Below are 18,053 nucleotides of genomic sequence, written 5' to 3'. Positions count from 1 at the left end.
TTCTCCACTTTCCCTCGAGGTTACGGGGTTCTCTCTCTTGAGGGTGTGAATATGACTATTATACCATGGCGCAGATGTTTTGTCTCTAACTTTCTTTAATCGGATGGGTGCAACAGTGTCTAATGTGCTAGTGAATATAGTGCCTATGTTGTTGGTCATTATGTCTAGATCGTTTGTGTTTCATCCTCACAAACATCCCCTCAGGTTTATATGGGTTACATGCCGTGGGCTTCGTACCCATCTTATGTGGAAACGACCCTGGTTCTTGGCCTTGGGTCCCACTCTATTGGTGTTTCACCATTGCAGGACTTTTTTGACGGATGCCTTGCTTTCGGGCTGAGGAGCAGACTTGGATGGCTGCCCTGCCCAGGGTCTATGGGAGGGCCCCTAATCTCTCATGGCACATAAATTTACTGGAGATGATGGCCATGTTTCTTGCATTAAAACACTTTCTTCTACACCTCAGGGTCTGCCATCTTTTAGTGTGCACAGACAGTGGTGGTGTCCTATATCAATCATTAGGGCAGTCTGCATTTGTGCCCCCTGTTCAGGTTGGCGCAGCAGATTCTGCTCTGGGCAGAGACCAGGTTTCTTTTGCTGAGAACGATTTTCATCCCAGGGCAGGTAAATCTCCACCCCCATGTGGTAGACCAAATTTGGCAAATATTAGGCCGGGTGGAAGCTGTTTGCCTCCAAGGAGTTGGTGCCATGACCGAGTCAGCCTTTACCTAGTTGTTGGCCCTCTTGAGTTTGATTCACAGACCTAGTCTTCCTCCTAGATGGCACTCCATGGGATTTTCCTGTCAGGAAGGCTCTAGTCTCTCAGGTGTAGGGGGCAATCCTACACCCTTGCCACGATATGTGGAAGCTCTTGGTCTGGCCGCTGAGGGGGACCAGTTCCTAGAGGCAGGCCTCTCATCCGAGGTGACAGAGACTCTATTTAATGCTAGGGCTCCCACTACTAGGAAGCTGTATGCTCTGAAGTGGAGGCTTTTCTGCCTCTGGTACGATGAACGCTGTCAGGATCCAGTAGACTGCCCGGTCAGTACAGTGCTGGAGTTTCTGCAGTCTTGCTTTTTTTGGGGCTTTCTTGGGTAGGCAGGGTGCATTCTGGTCTCTTGCATTCTGCGTGGTGTCAGGCTGCTCCTAGTTTTGGCTTCTCTCAAAAGAGTGGGAGAGAGTTGCAGGCCCAGTCGATTGCCCCCGCCTGCCTAAAATTTGCCCCTGCCATGTCCAAGGCTATCCTGCACCCCAGCGCAGGATTTGTCTCTAAGGTGCCCAGTCATTCTGCAGGGCTACTGTCCTCTGCTTTGCCCAGTAAGGGCCTTGATGACTTATGTCCACTGATCAAGCTCGTGGCGTTACTCCTCCTCCCTGTTTGTCTGTTTTGGGAGTCGGATCTGGGGTAATCCTGTTTTCAAACAGCGCCTGGTGCACTGGATAGTGAATTCCATTGATCAGACCTATGAGGTGCGCGGTCTTGCTTTGCCTCTCAGTGACGATATCCCCTTGAAGATATTTGTGCTGCAGCAGGTCCTCTCCGAACACCTTTATCAGGTTCTATAACCTGGACCTGGACCCCACTCCAGGGTCCAAGGAAGGGATGCACTCATTTCCAGGGATTTCAGAACAGCGTAACAGATATTACATCATTGGGTAGGCGTGGCCTATTTGATCATCTAACCCTAACCCTAACCCTAGTTTTTGGTTGTTTATTTGTTTTTGAAAATAGCTTAACTGTAGGATAATAAAGCATAATAGATATAAAATATATAATCTACCTGTATGACTATTGTGTCCTTCATTATCCATCGTAGGTATGCTCTTTTTTTTTTTTGAAAGAGGGCGTTTTTCCAAGACCTCCAGAAACACGCCCACTTTACGTCGGGGTAACGAAACCCCTGGAATTTAGTGAATGCCGTCCAAGGTAGGGGTGGGCAATATAGCCTCAAAATTATATCAAGATATTTCAAGAATATTTGCAATAATGATATTTATGACAGTATAAAAAATATGGAACAACATTTTATTGGCAATTGCAGCTGGAAGGCAGCAGCATATATTAGTGCAAACAAAATGAAAGGCATTTTAATGGACGGTATGATCTAGCACACCCCTAATCCCAGGTCTTGCAGGGCTATTGAAGTTCTGTTCCCAGTCTGCTCATGCTCTCACTGCCTCTGGCACACTCATCGACCGGTGTGTGGTGGCATGGGTATTGGATAACAGGATATCTTGTTGATCACTCCAGAGCATCATCTGTTTATTAATTTCTAATTAACTCCATTTGTGATATTACCATTGTGTGACTCAGACTTACTGAGGTCACTGACTTACAAAATAATTTAGCATTTTAGTGTTGTAGATAGAGGGTGTTTTGTATGCACTTACATGTCAATGTTAAATTGAGAAAGATCTCTCATTTCTGAACCTGCAGCAGCCGTTACACAACAATTACCTAGCAGCTGTGCCACATTTGTTGTTGAACACACATGTTCACATTTGAGACCACAGCAGTGTATTTCATTAAGAATCATATAGTTATTTCTCCACAAGCATAAGCTTTCTTTCTCTTAAAGGACCCCCTTGCTTCCTTCTGAAGAACTTTGCAAATAATCTTTGAACTCACTATGGCTTTGTCCAACATGTACACGCATGTAGCACTGTAAAAATGAGGTTGTGTAGAAATGACAGGTGAGTCAGTAGGTTAGATAAAGCAGAAATTTGTGTCTTAATTTCAGAACTGTGCAAGGAGAAGTCTAAAAACAGAGTCTTTTATAATAATATTAAATTTCAGGTCATAATTGATATATCTATATATAATTGAACTGGGCTTCTGATGTTTTCTTATAATTAGTGATCAGTGGTCCATGCTGTATTGTTTTTATTGATCCTGTCATGAGCCAGAGCTGTTACTGTTACTGTGCTATTTTTGGGAAGGCTGGTTTCCTAATAGCCCCAATAAAAGCATCACTATTGATCCACTTTTTTATATTTGGTGTCATAGCTGAGATGGTATGATTATAGAAAATTACATTGAATAATGTATTATAAAAACTGTATGTGTAAAATCTTTAGGACATAATTTGTTTATTTTGTAGTAAACGTTGTACATTTGTCTTTTCCTCTCTTTGGTCTGTGTACATTTAATTTTTGCAAGTGGTGTATTTAATATATTAATTTTTATAATGATAGTTATATATAAATCCACTCTCCATCTCCATCCTTATACCCGAGGAGTATTTATAGAATATGGATCTCTATTTTCCCTTTCCAGTAAAGATTCCACAGACATTTTTATGTATTTTTTTCTTTCTCTTGCTCTCCTTCAGCTGGAGGACAGTCAGGGGCCTGTACTGATGACCACAGTTGCTATGCCAGTTTTCAGCACAAAGAACGAAACAGTGAGTACTAATTAGATAATGCAGCACATTTTGGATACCCTCATGACCTGTTTTCTTTGGCCAGTTATTTAAAATGTACATGTCAGTTCAGAAGAATTTTGTACAACCTAATGTATTATAGAGAAAAAAACCTGTAGAGATTTGGAGAAAACTCTTGTGAACTCTAGCTGTACAATTTCATTGATAAAAATTATCCTACACATGTACCTGCAGCAGGTCCCAGTGTCTAATGCAGCTATGTGGTTGGAATTGATTACAATAAAAGTCTTATAGAAAGCTCACTCACTCACTCACTCACTCATCTTCTACTGCTTATCCAAACTACCTCGGGTCACGGGGAGCCTGTGCCTATCTCAGGCGTCATCGGGCATCAAGGCAGGATACACCCTGTACGGAGTGCCAACCCATCGCAGGGCACACACACACACACTCTCATTCACTCACACACTACGGATATTTTACCAGAGATGCCAATCAACCTACCATGCATGTCTTTGGACCGGGGAGGAAACCGGAGTACCTGGAGGAAACCCCCGAGGCACGGGGAGAACATGCAAACTCCACACACACAAGGCGGAGGCGGGAATCGAACCCCCAACCCTGGAGGTGTGAGGCAAACGTGCTAACCACTAAGCCACCGTGCTCCCCCTTATAGAAAGCTATAAATATAAATTCTAATGCTTTTGGAAAATGGGAATTTGGAAAAGTTTCATACTGGCCATGATATATAACAACAGAATTACAGATGACAGTACATAAACCTTTAAACTAAATGTACACAAATATAAAAGTCTGTTTACTATAAAATACAACGACAAACCTAAGTCTTTTTTCTCCAGTCAGTCTCATTGGATGCTTAATTCCCCAGTTTTTCACAGCCCCAACGTGACCTTTAAAACTTTTTTAATCAATTGTTAAGGTTCAGGGTGTCAGATTAAACTTAATCAGTCCCTCCAGTATACTGAGGACAGTAATGCTGTACTCATTCATGTACACAGAAATGGAAGAGGGCATCGACTTATCCTGTGTTGGTCGTGTTGATCTCACACTATACGCCTTGGCCCAAATTGATCTTGATTAATTGATCTTGTGTGTTTGAAAATTTTCAAACTAACTTGAATGATATTCCACCACTGCTTAATTATGAAGGTAAAATATCTTAAATTTCACACGACTTGAAGGGACAGTTATAGTTGACATTGGTTGGAGTATATCAATTTAAAAATGACTGTGAATGTGTCTATTACATACTGTATCCTAATAATTATGTATATGGATATGTTTGAGTACTTATGAGTTATTTCTAATAATGCTTCTGTCTTAGAAGAATAAGGGAATTCTTCTTGGTGTGGTTGGCACAGATGTTCCAGTGTCTGAGCTTCTAAAGACTATCCCCAAGTACAAGGTACAACAACTGAGCTGAAATGATATGCATTCCTTTTTATGTAGCCCTAGTTTTAAATTCAGGAATGTTAAGAAAAGAACATGCTAAAATGTAAGCATGTAAAACATTATTAAATAAATGCTTTTAGGATTGTACAATTTATTTGTTTTCTGGGAAAATATCAATACCGAGCTGTCATATGGTCATATTTGATAAGGATTTCTCCATAGAATGTGCAGTAGGAATAATAACACAGAGAACTGTATTCCTCACGCCAGTATGAAATAACAACAATAACAGTTTACACTGTGTAAAAGGAGTATAAATGTGTTATTATGTTAATGGCCTAGCTTTCATAAAGAGGAAAAGTCATGTATGAACTTCATACAAATATATAAGTTACTTTATACAGTCTATAACACTGGGCACGTTTGCTTTGGTCTAAATCCGAGTGTGTTTGTTCTTTGGTCTGGTTTCAGACTCACTTGATTCTATCGAATCCTGATGTACCTGCTTTCTAATTACAAACATGTATTTAGAACACAGAAAGATTGTTTTCAATCTTCATCTTACCTCTTCTGTGTCCTACAATGCTTACCTACCACTCATGCTACACGTGTGTTGTGGAAACTAATGGTGATGTCATTGACTACATGCTCAGGATACCTTTCTTCCTGAACAAGTTCTGACCCGAGTACGAGTTGCTTTCACGTTCACAGGTTTGCAGTACAATTCTACTGAAACTGAACGCACACAACCTTCTGCAGGAAGTCTCTTTTTCAATATCGTGGTGCACTTCCCACATGACAGTTTTGACTCGTTACCCAGTTTTTCCTCCAATCGCTGCTGTGTTTCAGGCTAAACTACCAGTGTGAAATCCTTCTCAAAGTGTCAGTAGAAAAATATTAGTGCTTGTTTTTATATGGCATTCATGTTTTTTCCCTTTTTCATTCATTACTAGATGATGGTCCTCGGTGTGATTATTATCAGAATACAACACATAAAGATATGCCAAGCACCATGTCCTTATTTGAATCTCTGCGTCTCCCTCCGCTGATTGTTCCAACCTTTTTTCCTTACAAACAAAGAAATTGCAGCAAAGGCTGTTTTGCACTATTCCCTTTAAAGTAGCAGGAATGGAGAAGTTAATTTATGGACATATCTTCAAGAGAAAATTAGTGGGTTTAGCTTTAAATTTTTCCTGGCATTTAAAAGCGTATTATTTTTGGGGGGGTCATGCCATTCACCAGTGTCAGGGGAGACATGCACTGCGTTTGTGAGCGTTTGTGTGTGTTTTTTCTATCTGATTGTCTCTATATGTGTGTCTGTGTGTGGGCACCACAGATGAGCAGATGTGGGAAATCATGATTTGGGGAGTATCAGAAGGAGCAGGAAATTGCAAAGAGCTTGATTGGGCTTTGATATTAAAAAGATAAGAGGAATGAACAGAAAGTGAAAAACAGAACAGGACTCGTGTATAACTGATTATAAAATGCTAAAATACTCCTGATTATGTTTAATGGATGTGTGTGTGTGTGTGTGTGTGTGTGTGTGTGTGTCTGTGTTTGTTTGTTTTGCAGCTGGGGATCCATGGCTATGCGTTTGCTATTACCAATAATGGCTACATCTTGACCCATCCAGACCTGCGCCCTCTGGTAATGAGGAAACTTCTGTTATAGTTTCCAACTGTGTGTATGTGTGTGTGTGTGTGTGTGTGTGTGTGTGTGTGTGTGTGTGTGTGTGTGTGTGTGTGTACCGCACACATTCTCACTATGTTCACTGCTATTTTTGCATTTATTTCCACTAGAGTTACTGTATCTTATAACATTGCATTTTAAAACACAGTAACTATATTCAGGGAGATTTTAATGTGGAAACCAAATTGGTTGGGGATATAAATTAAATGCGGACCATTAACATCATCATTGCAATTCCAATAAACCACCAGACCACCAACATGCAGGTTCCAAGCTTTACTTTACGTTCTCAAGTTTTTATGTCTCTTGACTCATGCTGTTTAAATCGCTATTACATACAAAGTAAATATGGCCCCAGGTGCTGCTAATCTGCACACACTCTTCACAAATATCTCCTCCAGGAGATGTTCTTGCCAAGTTAGATAGAACAATAAAGAGACAACAGATGAACATAGCATTTTTTTCTTTATTGAGCATGACCCAATGCTAATAGCTCATTCTTAAAGTAAGTCAAAAAACAGAAAATAATCGACTTTGCACAATGACGCAGCTATTTGAACTAAACTCCCCCTACAGATGGCCACGCCCTCCTCAGAACCTTGTACTAAACTACTTTCTCAATTGTTTATAAATATAAATGTCTTTTTGAGTAGTATACTGCCTGAGTAGTTTGACAGCAATTTCCTGACAGGGATTTTGTCTTTATGCCTTTTTCTTGTCTTGCTTTTCACCATCCGGCTGATTGAGCTTATCTTGAGGGAAGGAGGATTACACTCCTTAGACTAATTTTCACATCTCAGTTTGATCTGGAGTGAAGCAAAATAAAATAATAAAAAAATGGAAAAAAGAAAAACCTCAGGAACAAAATACCTCATTCAGTGCTTGGACACCTAACCACCAATAATTATTGAATTGAATTAACCGCTGCTACATGTGAAGGCTAGTGCTGTGTTTGGTTTTGCTGCATGTGGTGTGGCAGGATACCTACTGTCCTAATTTTCTGCTCAATTTGCACTCATTTCTCAACTCTAAACATAGGTGCTTAAATTCACATTAACAACTGTTTTGTTGATTGTATGCACAAAACCAAGAAATATTTCAAAAGATTGCAAGTAATGAAAAGGATTTTTTTTTTAATATTAACACAGTTAAGTTAAAAACAAAACAAGGAATAAATAGGTTCACAAAATATTAACCCATATCCGCTGCTAGTACTTTTTATTTTAAAAGGAATACAGAAACAAGATTTGTTTTGAGTGGAGGAAGGAACATTAAAGCAGACAGAGCTCGTGTTACAAATGTGCTTAGCACCTTGAGAAAGCTATACCAGGCCAAGACCTGAGGCATGCAGGGTTTTCATAGCCCTTTAACATAATAATTATATATGCTAATATATATCAGTTATACAGGGCTTTTATGTAGAATAGGATCTACAGACTGAAACTATATAATAAAAAGGGGCACATTGCAGGGATTTCATGAGTATCAGGTATGTGAATGAATTACAAACATGAGTTGATGATCGTGAATGGTAGTGATTGGATCTATTATGCTGTGTGTGAGAGCATCCCACAGAGCTGTATTCAGGCCATCGTTTAATTGCACTGTAATTATCGAGCTAGGCTAAAAACAGCTAACTAAAAGGGGTTTAAGGGATAGCTGAACTGTATCACAAAAAAAAAAAAACATCATGCAGAGTTAAGTACATTGTTTAACACACACACACACACACACACACACACACACACACACACACACACACACACACACACACACACACACACACACACACACACACACACACACACACATACACACATACACACACACACACACGTTCACACACATGCCTGAGTGAGGATTGGTTGCAATGAAGGAAGAGAGAAAATCAGAGCAAGGAAGACTGAAAAAGAAACCCATCTTTTTTTTTCCTCTCCCAAGATATTTGAAGGATTTTCACAGATGCCAGTTTGCTGTTTCTTTATCCATGGCTATTGATTAGCTATGCCTACAGTAACCGTGGGAGAAGTATAGACACAAATTTAAGGGGAATATTAGCCAGAGAAAGTGGAAAGGCAGAAAGGCTGTGAGAACCATTCAGAAGTGATTAATTTTATACTGTAAACATATTTTCAAGGAGGAAATGTCCTTCACAGCAAGTTCTTTGTGGGGTTAATCCAAACTCAGTGAAATGCTGAAAAACAATTGCTCCGGTGGCAAATTAGTGACAATGGTGACAACATCACACTGTTTTCCCAGAATTGATTGTGTAAAACTGTGCAAACACATTTACAGTATATAGACATACTATATAAATACATTGTATATTAGTTTATTTAAAATGAATAAAATAGTTAAAAAAATTGTTTTGTTTTAATAAACTGCAGTACCGACATGCATTTATTTCATTATTTCATAAGATTATTTCACAAGAAATTTGGACTGTTCTTGTTTGTCTTGAGATTTCTACCTTCCAAATTTAAGTCATGAATTCCATTGTTCCATATTTATCATATTATGAAATATTTGGGGTGTCAGTCTTTCATTGTGTTCCCAGTGAACGTTTATGTCCCTTGATAATCGATTACATTATATTTTATATTTATACTTTATCCTAATAATCCATGATGTCTTTCAGCTCGAAATTAATGCTAGTCATATATAGAAAGAGTTTAATTCTCTATGCTAGTCATGATGCAAATGGTTCTGGACATAAAAGTGGGAAATCATTGGGAAATTATACCCAAAAAATGATGCCACCAGTAGCAATATGTGCAGGTATATTTATAAAATGTGCTATTTTTTTCTGAATACCTATAGCATTATATTACACTTCCCTATGGTACCACTTAACTTCACTAGAGGGACCTCTCTGCTCTTCAAAATGAACCACAGGCATTCTTTTCTTCTTGACTGCCCCATGCACTGAACATCTCGTTTCCCACCACATAAATATTTTCTTTACATCTGTTCATTTTTCTTTTTTTTTTTTTTACACTGTTTACAGTGAATACACTACTGAAAACATTTGCACCCACTGCCACTTTAATTCAACTTAGGTCTGCTGAATATCTCTACAATGTGTTAACTCCAACTGCAATACCACATCGCATGCTTACACTGAACTCTGTTTCATATATGTATTCTTTAATTTATGATGTTGAATTACTTCAGTATACTTCTATGTCCTATCACAACCACACACTGGTTATCAGCTGGTTGACTGGTCAAAAACCCTCTATCCCTTAACATCTATAACACAACCCAGGTAGAAAGTTCTGAAATGAATACAGGGATTAAGAGCTCTGCCTCTTGCCTAGATCTAGAAAAGCCACTGAAATCTTATGTATAGGCTATAGGACTGTGCTCAGAACATCACCTGTTCTCAGAACATCATTTCCACTTACTGTAGTCAGGTATATAAACTAAGATTTTCTGAAGCCTCTGCTGTAGAGGAGTATTTTCAATAGGAATCCGTGTACATTCACAATTATCTTCAGCAGACAAGATTTATGCAGTGTATTAATGTCACTGCATTGGTCCAGAAGCAGGTTCCTGTGTGCTCGCCAGATGAAATAGGAGGATTGGGAGGGGCATCCAATTCAAAATGGTGACCCTGAACAGGAAGCAGTCCAAGGACAACAATCACAACATTAATGTCACAATGACTACAGAATGCATTCAATAACCTAATAGATTCTTGGATGAACAAATGCATTATTTAGTCATTCATCTAGTCAACAAGAATCTAGCTGAATATTTACTTACTTGAGTCCCCCACTCATGTTTCAAGCTTTCTTTACCTTTCTTTAGCTTTCTTTTGATATTAACAACCTACTTCACCTCCAAGCAAGGCCCATATCCAACACCACAGAACAGCCTTTTCTTGAATGTTCACCTGTAAAATCACCTCCATGCAGATATTAATGCACCAATCCACATTAACTTTACTAGCTTGCATTCGTCAAGGCAAAATAAAACAAAGTAGACTTCAAGGCCACCCCCAATTTCAAATAATCAGGTTCACGTAATTTCTCAACTACAAGTCTAAAATCCTTAAATGGGATTTTTAGTATACAAGTCCATTATGAAAGACAAGGAAAAATAATTCACCAGTGCCCAGATTCTTTTTGAGCCATCATTTCATAGAGATTGATGCTGCTGAAAATCAACACTGTTCAACACAATCAACACAATCAACATGATGGTCAACACTGTTTTTCATGCAGTTTAAATTTACAGATACAGATCCAAAGGAAAACAAATCAAGAAGGAAATCTTGATCCCAAAACAGAACAGATGATACTGTATGTTCACAAACTTGTATTCCAGCTCCCATCTGATAAGAACTCATTCAGTATATCTCCAAGCTTCAGTAACAGCTGCAAGCTTCTTACATTTTTACCTTGCTCCATTATTGAGATATTGAAGTCTCAGGTGGAGATCAGTGATCTCTGTTATTGATGAAGCTGCTGCTTGGGAAGCTGCTGCTTGTGATTGTCTCTACCCGACAACCTCCACATGAGAATTCCATCTCTTAATAAAGGACCAGTACAAAACTGGTCCCGATGATGATGGTGGAAATCACTGTCTATTTCCATCATTGATACCACATGTCCAGAGTGTCAAAAATGTCTCAATCCATTCAGGATCACAACATCACACTGGGTTCAGATTGTGTTAAGCTTAGGTTAACCACTAGCACAAAGACATCCTCTCAGTTTTGGTGGTCTTCCTTGAACAGTGAAGAGCTAGAATCTGTAGCTCTATTTCTACTGGGATATCCATATTTATAATGCAGTTTTTCTCTTAACTCTGTTGTATGGTATTTCTGTCCAAACCCCATTGCCTTAGAAACAGCAGAGACGGTATTCAGGGGAGTATTTAAATATTATCAGGATTCCAAATCATTTCTGAACATCAGACATGGGTGTCACTTGTCATCTATTTTCTGGTTATTATTCACAAACAAATGTCAAGTTGTAAGCCTGAATTAAGAAGTTGGAAGATATTTACTATCATATTGTAAAAATACCCAGCAGTCTGAATCTGCCTGGGCAGATAGTGTGCATCAGGGATTTTTGTGAATCAAGACTTTTATCATTTGTCATGTGAAAAAGAAAGTACAGCACCTTGAATTCTATGGCATTGCTTCTAACGTCGGGTCTACAAGCTGTTGAATCATGGGGTGTATTAAGCTTTTTTTTTACACATGGCATCCCCATATTGACTTTGTTTTGTGTCGTGTTGTTCTTCATCTAAGCAGGAATTTATCTCATTTTAAGACCTGCTAAGGAGAGGTGTACTTTCTTTTTCACCTGACTGTAAGTCCAAGTCTCATTGAGCCTTTCAAGATGCTTGAAAAAATGAATCCATTCTCATACAGTACTTTCTGCAGTAACTACAACTTTGCAAAAACTACACACTTTTCCTGTATCATTACACAAACCCGTTTTTTTATCCCATACTTCATCACAGATGATCATCCAGATCAACTTTCTCTCAGGTCTAGGACATTACCTCTGTCTACCAGCAGAGGTCATGATTCACAATGCAACTGTTTCGTAGTTCACTCCCTGACTCTCTAGTATGCTCTATAAACATGCCAAAATCAAACACCCATTCATGTCTTGCCCAGCAGTATATTTGTGAACCTTGTTAACCTATGCTATGCTTTCTTATACCCCCTTCTTGCCCTCACCTGTGTTTTTGTGTCGGCTGAAGTCATGCATTAAAGCCTCTTATATGACAGATGGTGACTTGAATTTAGATGTACAGAGTTGATATGTTGATATACTGTACATAGTGTGCTTGTGACAGAATGGACAGTATATTATATATATATATATATATATATATATATATATATATATATATATATATATATATATATATATAAATATATGTATGTATATGTGTGTGTGTGTGTTTTCAGTATGAACAAGGAAAAAAGAGAAAGAAGCCTAACTACAGCAGTGTAGATCTCTCTGAAGTTGAATGGGAAGACAAGGAAGATATGGTTTGTATTTGTTTTTTCTTCATACGTTGCAAGTGTGAGTGTAGGCTGCCCTCCCTTTGGCCCTGTTTTTCTGAATAATTCTTCAGTGTTGCTTTTGCAGAATATCTAGCCAGAATATCTAGCTTTTGTAGCTCCAACTTGGATTTAAAGCTGAGCTGTGTTTAGTTCACTGATCAACCTGAAGTTTAAACCTTCTTTTATTATGTGTATTATGTTGTCTTTTATTATACAAGATCTTATCACTTTTGGTGTCTGGTTGTGTGTGTGTGTGTGTGTGTGTTTTCCAGCTACGCAATGCTATGGTAAACAGAAAAACTGGAACCTTCACTATGGAAGTCAAGAAAGCTGTGGACAAAGGGGTAAGAGAACATAAACACAAAGACTGTATTTGTGTATTTATATCAAGCTTTATGTCCATAAATTTCCTTAAACTGGGATGTCCCACCAGATGGCACTATAATGTGCTCTGTGTGTGTTTGTGTGTGTTTGCATGTGTGTATTTTCAGAGACGGGTGCTTGTCCTGCATAACGACTACTACTACACAGACATCAAGGGAACTCCTTTCAGGTAGCAATGTTGTATACAGGCATGACATTTTGGACAGAAGGAATGGGTTTTGCACAGTTGTCTGCACTTATTGTGTAAAAGTATTTGAGATTGTTTTAAAATTAAGGCAGTGTGTGCTTATTTTGCAGCTTAGGTGTGGCCTTGTCAAAGGGACACGGTAAATATTTCTTCAGGGGGAGTGTCACCCTGGAAGAAGGTAACTTCCCAATAGGCTATTTATAACTAACTCAGTAGAAACAAAATGTTTTCCTTGTGAATATATGCTTTAATACATTGGTGGGTCCCAGCTTTTTTTTTTCTTCAGCAAAATCATGCATGTTAATATTCATTCGCTTGGGCTACATGCGCATTCTTAAACACTGCTGCCAGTTAGGATCGTGAGAGCATGGTTCAGCATTTCCTGTGATGGTTCCTCCTGTCAGCTTCAATAGAAATAGGCATTTTTCTTCCAGCAGGAAATCTAATGAATTATGAATGAAAGGAAGAAAGTTGGTCATAGCCTGTGAATTGGATTGACCACTAAATTCAGTCATTAGAGAGGAAGAGAGACAGTGGAGAGAGAGAGAGAGAGAGAGAGAGAGAGAGAGAGAGAGAGAGAGAGAGAGAGAGAGAGAGAGAGAGAACTTTTGGCCACTTACTCTTTCCAGCTATTCAGAATTACACTTGCGTATACCTTATGACAACTGTGCGGTTAAATTTATGAACGAATTTAGTCACTAATTCTAATTTTAAACAGGCATTTCAAATGCTAATAATTTTAGGTAGCTATCATTTTATTTATACATGTTCCCAACATGACAGATTTGACCATACACATTAAAGTAGATTAAAGAAAATTACATTGAACCTGCTGATGGAATTTCAAATTTTTTTTTTCTGCAATGCGGAATCGGAGCACTGAACTCCTATTAAAAATAAGTATTTAAGCTAAACCTATTTAAGCTAACCTATTTCCAGGCCTGCAACAGATTTCTTACAATAATATGTTGTATTTCAGGACTGCATGATTTGGAGCATCCTGATGTGGCACTGGCAGATGAATGGTAGAGTATGAGAAGTTTTAGGTGTGTGTTTGTGTGTGCAACATGTTCACCTGGGTTTGTGAGGAGAATTTGGGTGTTTAAGGTTATAGTATGCTTTCAGGACATACTGTAACACAGATGAGCACCCTGAACATCGGTACCTGTCTCAGATCGAGGCAATAAAACTCTACCTCGATGGACGAGAATCACACCTTAAGTGTAAGTAGAGCTTTTATACTGTATGTACACACTGGACAGAGTACTTTGTATCCACACATACAGTATGCTTCAGAGAGGATACGTTTGAAAAGATTTCATACAGTTCTTCTTTAAATAATGGCTGTATTCTGTATATTCTAGAGTAAAGCACAGTGTATTGTTGCTTTTGAATACCTTTTCCCATCTGAGCTTTGGGTCTCCTTTAGAGTTACCCTTGTTCTCTTGGTTGCATTTCTAATTAACGCCACTGATTTTTCTAGATAGACTTTTGCCTAGAATTACAGTATTTCTGTTTTTACGAATAGATTTAATGGTGCTTTGCAGGACGTTCAAAGTAAGGGATATTCTTTTAAGTAACCAAACAAAGGTGCCACTTTAACTGCATACTAGTGGATTCCATTTAACTAATAATATAATTTTGAAGCCAGTTGGTGGCAGAATTGATTTAGGGATTAATACTTACATAGTCTCAATTTTTGTGAATGATTTTGCAAATTACATTACAGATTTTATATCCACCCATCCATTAAAATGTCACCTTGTGTAGATTCGTGATATATCATGCCTAGAAAATCCATTTGACTTCCATGCTATAACACAACAAAAATGTAGCAAAGACATACAAAGCACTGAATGATTGATTCACTTGGGATAAGAACTCTTTTTATAAAATCTTGAAATAGGAGTGTTTTTATTGCCATCATGCCAAAAGCATGCAGTAAGCACCATGCGTAATGTAACCATTGCATGCTATAATGAAAAGAATGACTAAAATACAGAAATCGTTTCAATATGCAGAGAGCATAAATAGTCATGACCCACTTTTCAGACAGTAAGTATAATCTGTTACAATCTGCTTATCATATATATGTATATATATATATATATATATATATATATATATATATATATATATATATATATATATATATATATATATATATCATCACACCCATATGTCTTTTTTCTAGCTTTAGTTCCCTATATCCCCAAAGGTCCACATATGGGTGTGATTTTTATATTTGATCTGCATTGGTTTGAGCAGAAACACAAAATACCACTAATAGAGTTTATTCATGCTTGAGAAATATGCAAATTTATATATTGTTTATTTCAGATCACTTTATATAAGATAAGATATAAGATATATAAGATACTTACACCATAGATTCAGATAAATCACAGAGATGCACAGTGATAATTACATCAACCCACAGACACATGTTAAACTAATTCCATCCCTATAGGGCTATTAATATTTCTGCATGTTTTTTTTGTCTTTCCTAATGCTTTGTTGTTCTTAATGTTATTGTCATAGGTGATAAAGACTTAATTCAGGAAGTCCTGTTTGACGCTGTGGTAACTGCACCAATCGAAGCTTATTGGACCAGTCTGGCACTCAACAAATCAGAGTATGAAGAATCATTGCATCCAAAATCACACTTACAACAAATAACTTATCATATCATATCATATCATATCATATCATATCATATCATATCATATCATATCATATCATATCATATCATATCATATCATATCATATCATATCATATATCATAACCCCACTATGCCAAAAACTGAGACTTGAAATCAATTTCTCTCATCACAGTAGTCTAACATCAGAGATGTGCATTCTTATCCGGAAAGTTATGGTATGCGTGAAGGTTTTCATTCCAGCCTGGCAGATGCCATTTATGAGCCTATTGAAAGCCAAGATCAACTAATTAAAGATGTGGAGTTCCAGTTGATTTGGTGACCTGTTGATAACCTGCACACACACCAGCCCTTTGTGGATAAAAGTTTAAAATCCTTCTGTACATAGTCCACTGTTACACTTCTCTTAAGTTCAGAGGGAAATGAGGAGGCAGAAGACAGGCTTGGGACAACTCCGATACTGGCGACAACTTCAATACCATGCGCGTGCACACACACAAACACACACAGCTCTGTACTGCTTAGCTTTCTCTCTCTCATGGTACTTGTCTGTCCCAACTTTATGCTTTCTTTAACTCAACACGTTACACAATCCTACACAGGTGTATCCTTAACATTCATTTTTCCTGGCTTCGCCCTCCATTCGCAACCCAGTATGTGATTACGTCCCTGTCTCCCGTCCACTAAAATTTAATTAGAAGTTTTTACTTATAAGTAAAGCTCAGTGCTTATGCTCCTGACATTAACTCGAAAATGTTGAAATTTGAAATGAAGGCTTTTCGTGGCATTCTACACAATATGCGGAACAAAAATGTAAACTTGATTTTTAGTATAGAAAATGAGTACAGAGATCTGGAATAGATGTTTTCTCTGAGTTACAGGAACTCTGATAAAGGTGTGGAGATAGCTTACCTCGGCACAAGGACAGGCTTGTCGCGGATCAACTTATTTGTGATGCCTTACCAACTGAGCAATCAGTAAGCATGTCTCTGAAGATGTATGGTGCTATGCACTGTGTTTTTGCTCTTTGGAGTTTGTTTCTGCAAATATGATAGGAGACATCATCTCCTGTGAGATAACCTATGCCTGCTGTCTGTTCTAAGAGACTTCCTGACGGCTGAGGATAGAGAGGGTGTGTTCAACGCTGATCACTTTCCACTGTGGTACAAAAGGGCAGCGGAACAAGTGCCAGGCACCTTCGTCTACTCGCTTCCGTTTAATACAGGCAAGTAGAGTGACAAATCTCTCTCTCTCTCTCTCTCTCTCTCTCTCTCTCTCTCTCTCTCTCTCTCTCTCTCTCTTACACACACAGTCACGTTTTATTTAAGACTATCCATTCTTTCTTTTTAAAACAGTGCCTCACTGTGGCAAGCCTGAAAAATACATGGAAATGAAATGAAGGAAAATCCATGTTCTAAACTCTAGACCTTCAAACAAACAAACCAGTAGAAACAGGATGAGACTGGTCTTTGATTGCTCTGCATTTAATTATATTAAAATATGGCCTTTGTTTTATACTCTGTTTTATACTTTTGCTTTAAAATTGGTTTATATTAGCTGCTATTCGTTTGCAACATATTGGAACCATATGTCTCTTAATAAGAAACAGAAGCAGTAGAAATAAGAAAATGGGAAAATACTTAAATGCTCTCTTAAATAAATGTTTTTTTGGTTCTTTTGTCTGTGGCACTGCAGGATTAAAGCATAAAGAAAGAGCAAATTCGGCCTATTTGCTTGGGTGAATCCCCACTGAGAAGAGATGCAATCTGTGGTCTTAAATGCTCTCCAGTTGTTTTAGATATTTAATCTGCATGAGTGTTTCTTATTGACGTCCAGATGCATGATGCTGAATGTTGACAAGGCGCGTCTTACACCAACCTCAAGATTAAACCCAAATCTTTTCATTGGGTTTAACAACAACAGAAAAATGCATCCTCTCTTCTTATAGCTCTTGTTTCAATTTGAGCTCTTTGTACTCATTTTTATAGTCATGCTTGGTTTGATGTGTTTGTATAAATTGAGCGTTTTAGAGATTTAAAATGGGATATGTTAGGTTTGCTCTCTGCCTTGTTGTGTATTAGAAACTCATGTTCGGAGCCCATTTTATGCTTTGGGACATCTCTTAGGATTTTTGATAATATGTCTATGAGAATAAAGCCATGTCTCCAAATGAAGCTATTTTAGAAGCAGATGTTGCATAGTTCATTTCTGTGACTGCATCATCCGCAAAATATTATTATATCCTGTGTGAAATATACACAAATATGCTCTGGAAAAAAGCTCCAGAAATAAAAGTGTGTGTA

At 38.0% G+C, this 18,053-nt stretch overlaps 1 protein-coding gene across 1 annotated transcript in view; it reads left to right on the top strand.

Moving 5' to 3' along the window:
• The window catches only part of cacna2d3a (calcium channel, voltage-dependent, alpha 2/delta subunit 3a), a 210,801-nt gene that overhangs the window by 139,570 nt on the left and 53,178 nt on the right, over positions 1-18,053 (top strand). The window contains exons 14-25 of the mRNA XM_060881760.1: positions 3,333-3,404; positions 4,729-4,809; positions 6,369-6,443; positions 12,421-12,504; positions 12,792-12,863; positions 13,011-13,072; positions 13,201-13,268; positions 14,070-14,115; positions 14,216-14,313; positions 15,632-15,725; positions 16,632-16,727; positions 16,854-16,975. Coding sequence (XP_060737743.1) covers positions 3,333-3,404; positions 4,729-4,809; positions 6,369-6,443; positions 12,421-12,504; positions 12,792-12,863; positions 13,011-13,072; positions 13,201-13,268; positions 14,070-14,115; positions 14,216-14,313; positions 15,632-15,725; positions 16,632-16,727; positions 16,854-16,975 — 970 coding nt within the window. The remainder of the gene's footprint in view (positions 1-3,332; positions 3,405-4,728; positions 4,810-6,368; positions 6,444-12,420; positions 12,505-12,791; positions 12,864-13,010; positions 13,073-13,200; positions 13,269-14,069; positions 14,116-14,215; positions 14,314-15,631; positions 15,726-16,631; positions 16,728-16,853; positions 16,976-18,053) is intronic.

This window comes from Tachysurus vachellii, chromosome 11 (genome assembly GCF_030014155.1).
Source record: "Tachysurus vachellii isolate PV-2020 chromosome 11, HZAU_Pvac_v1, whole genome shotgun sequence".
Taxonomy (NCBI): domain Eukaryota; kingdom Metazoa; phylum Chordata; class Actinopteri; order Siluriformes; family Bagridae; genus Tachysurus; species Tachysurus vachellii.
This window is presented reverse-complemented; position numbering and strand designations above follow the sequence as displayed.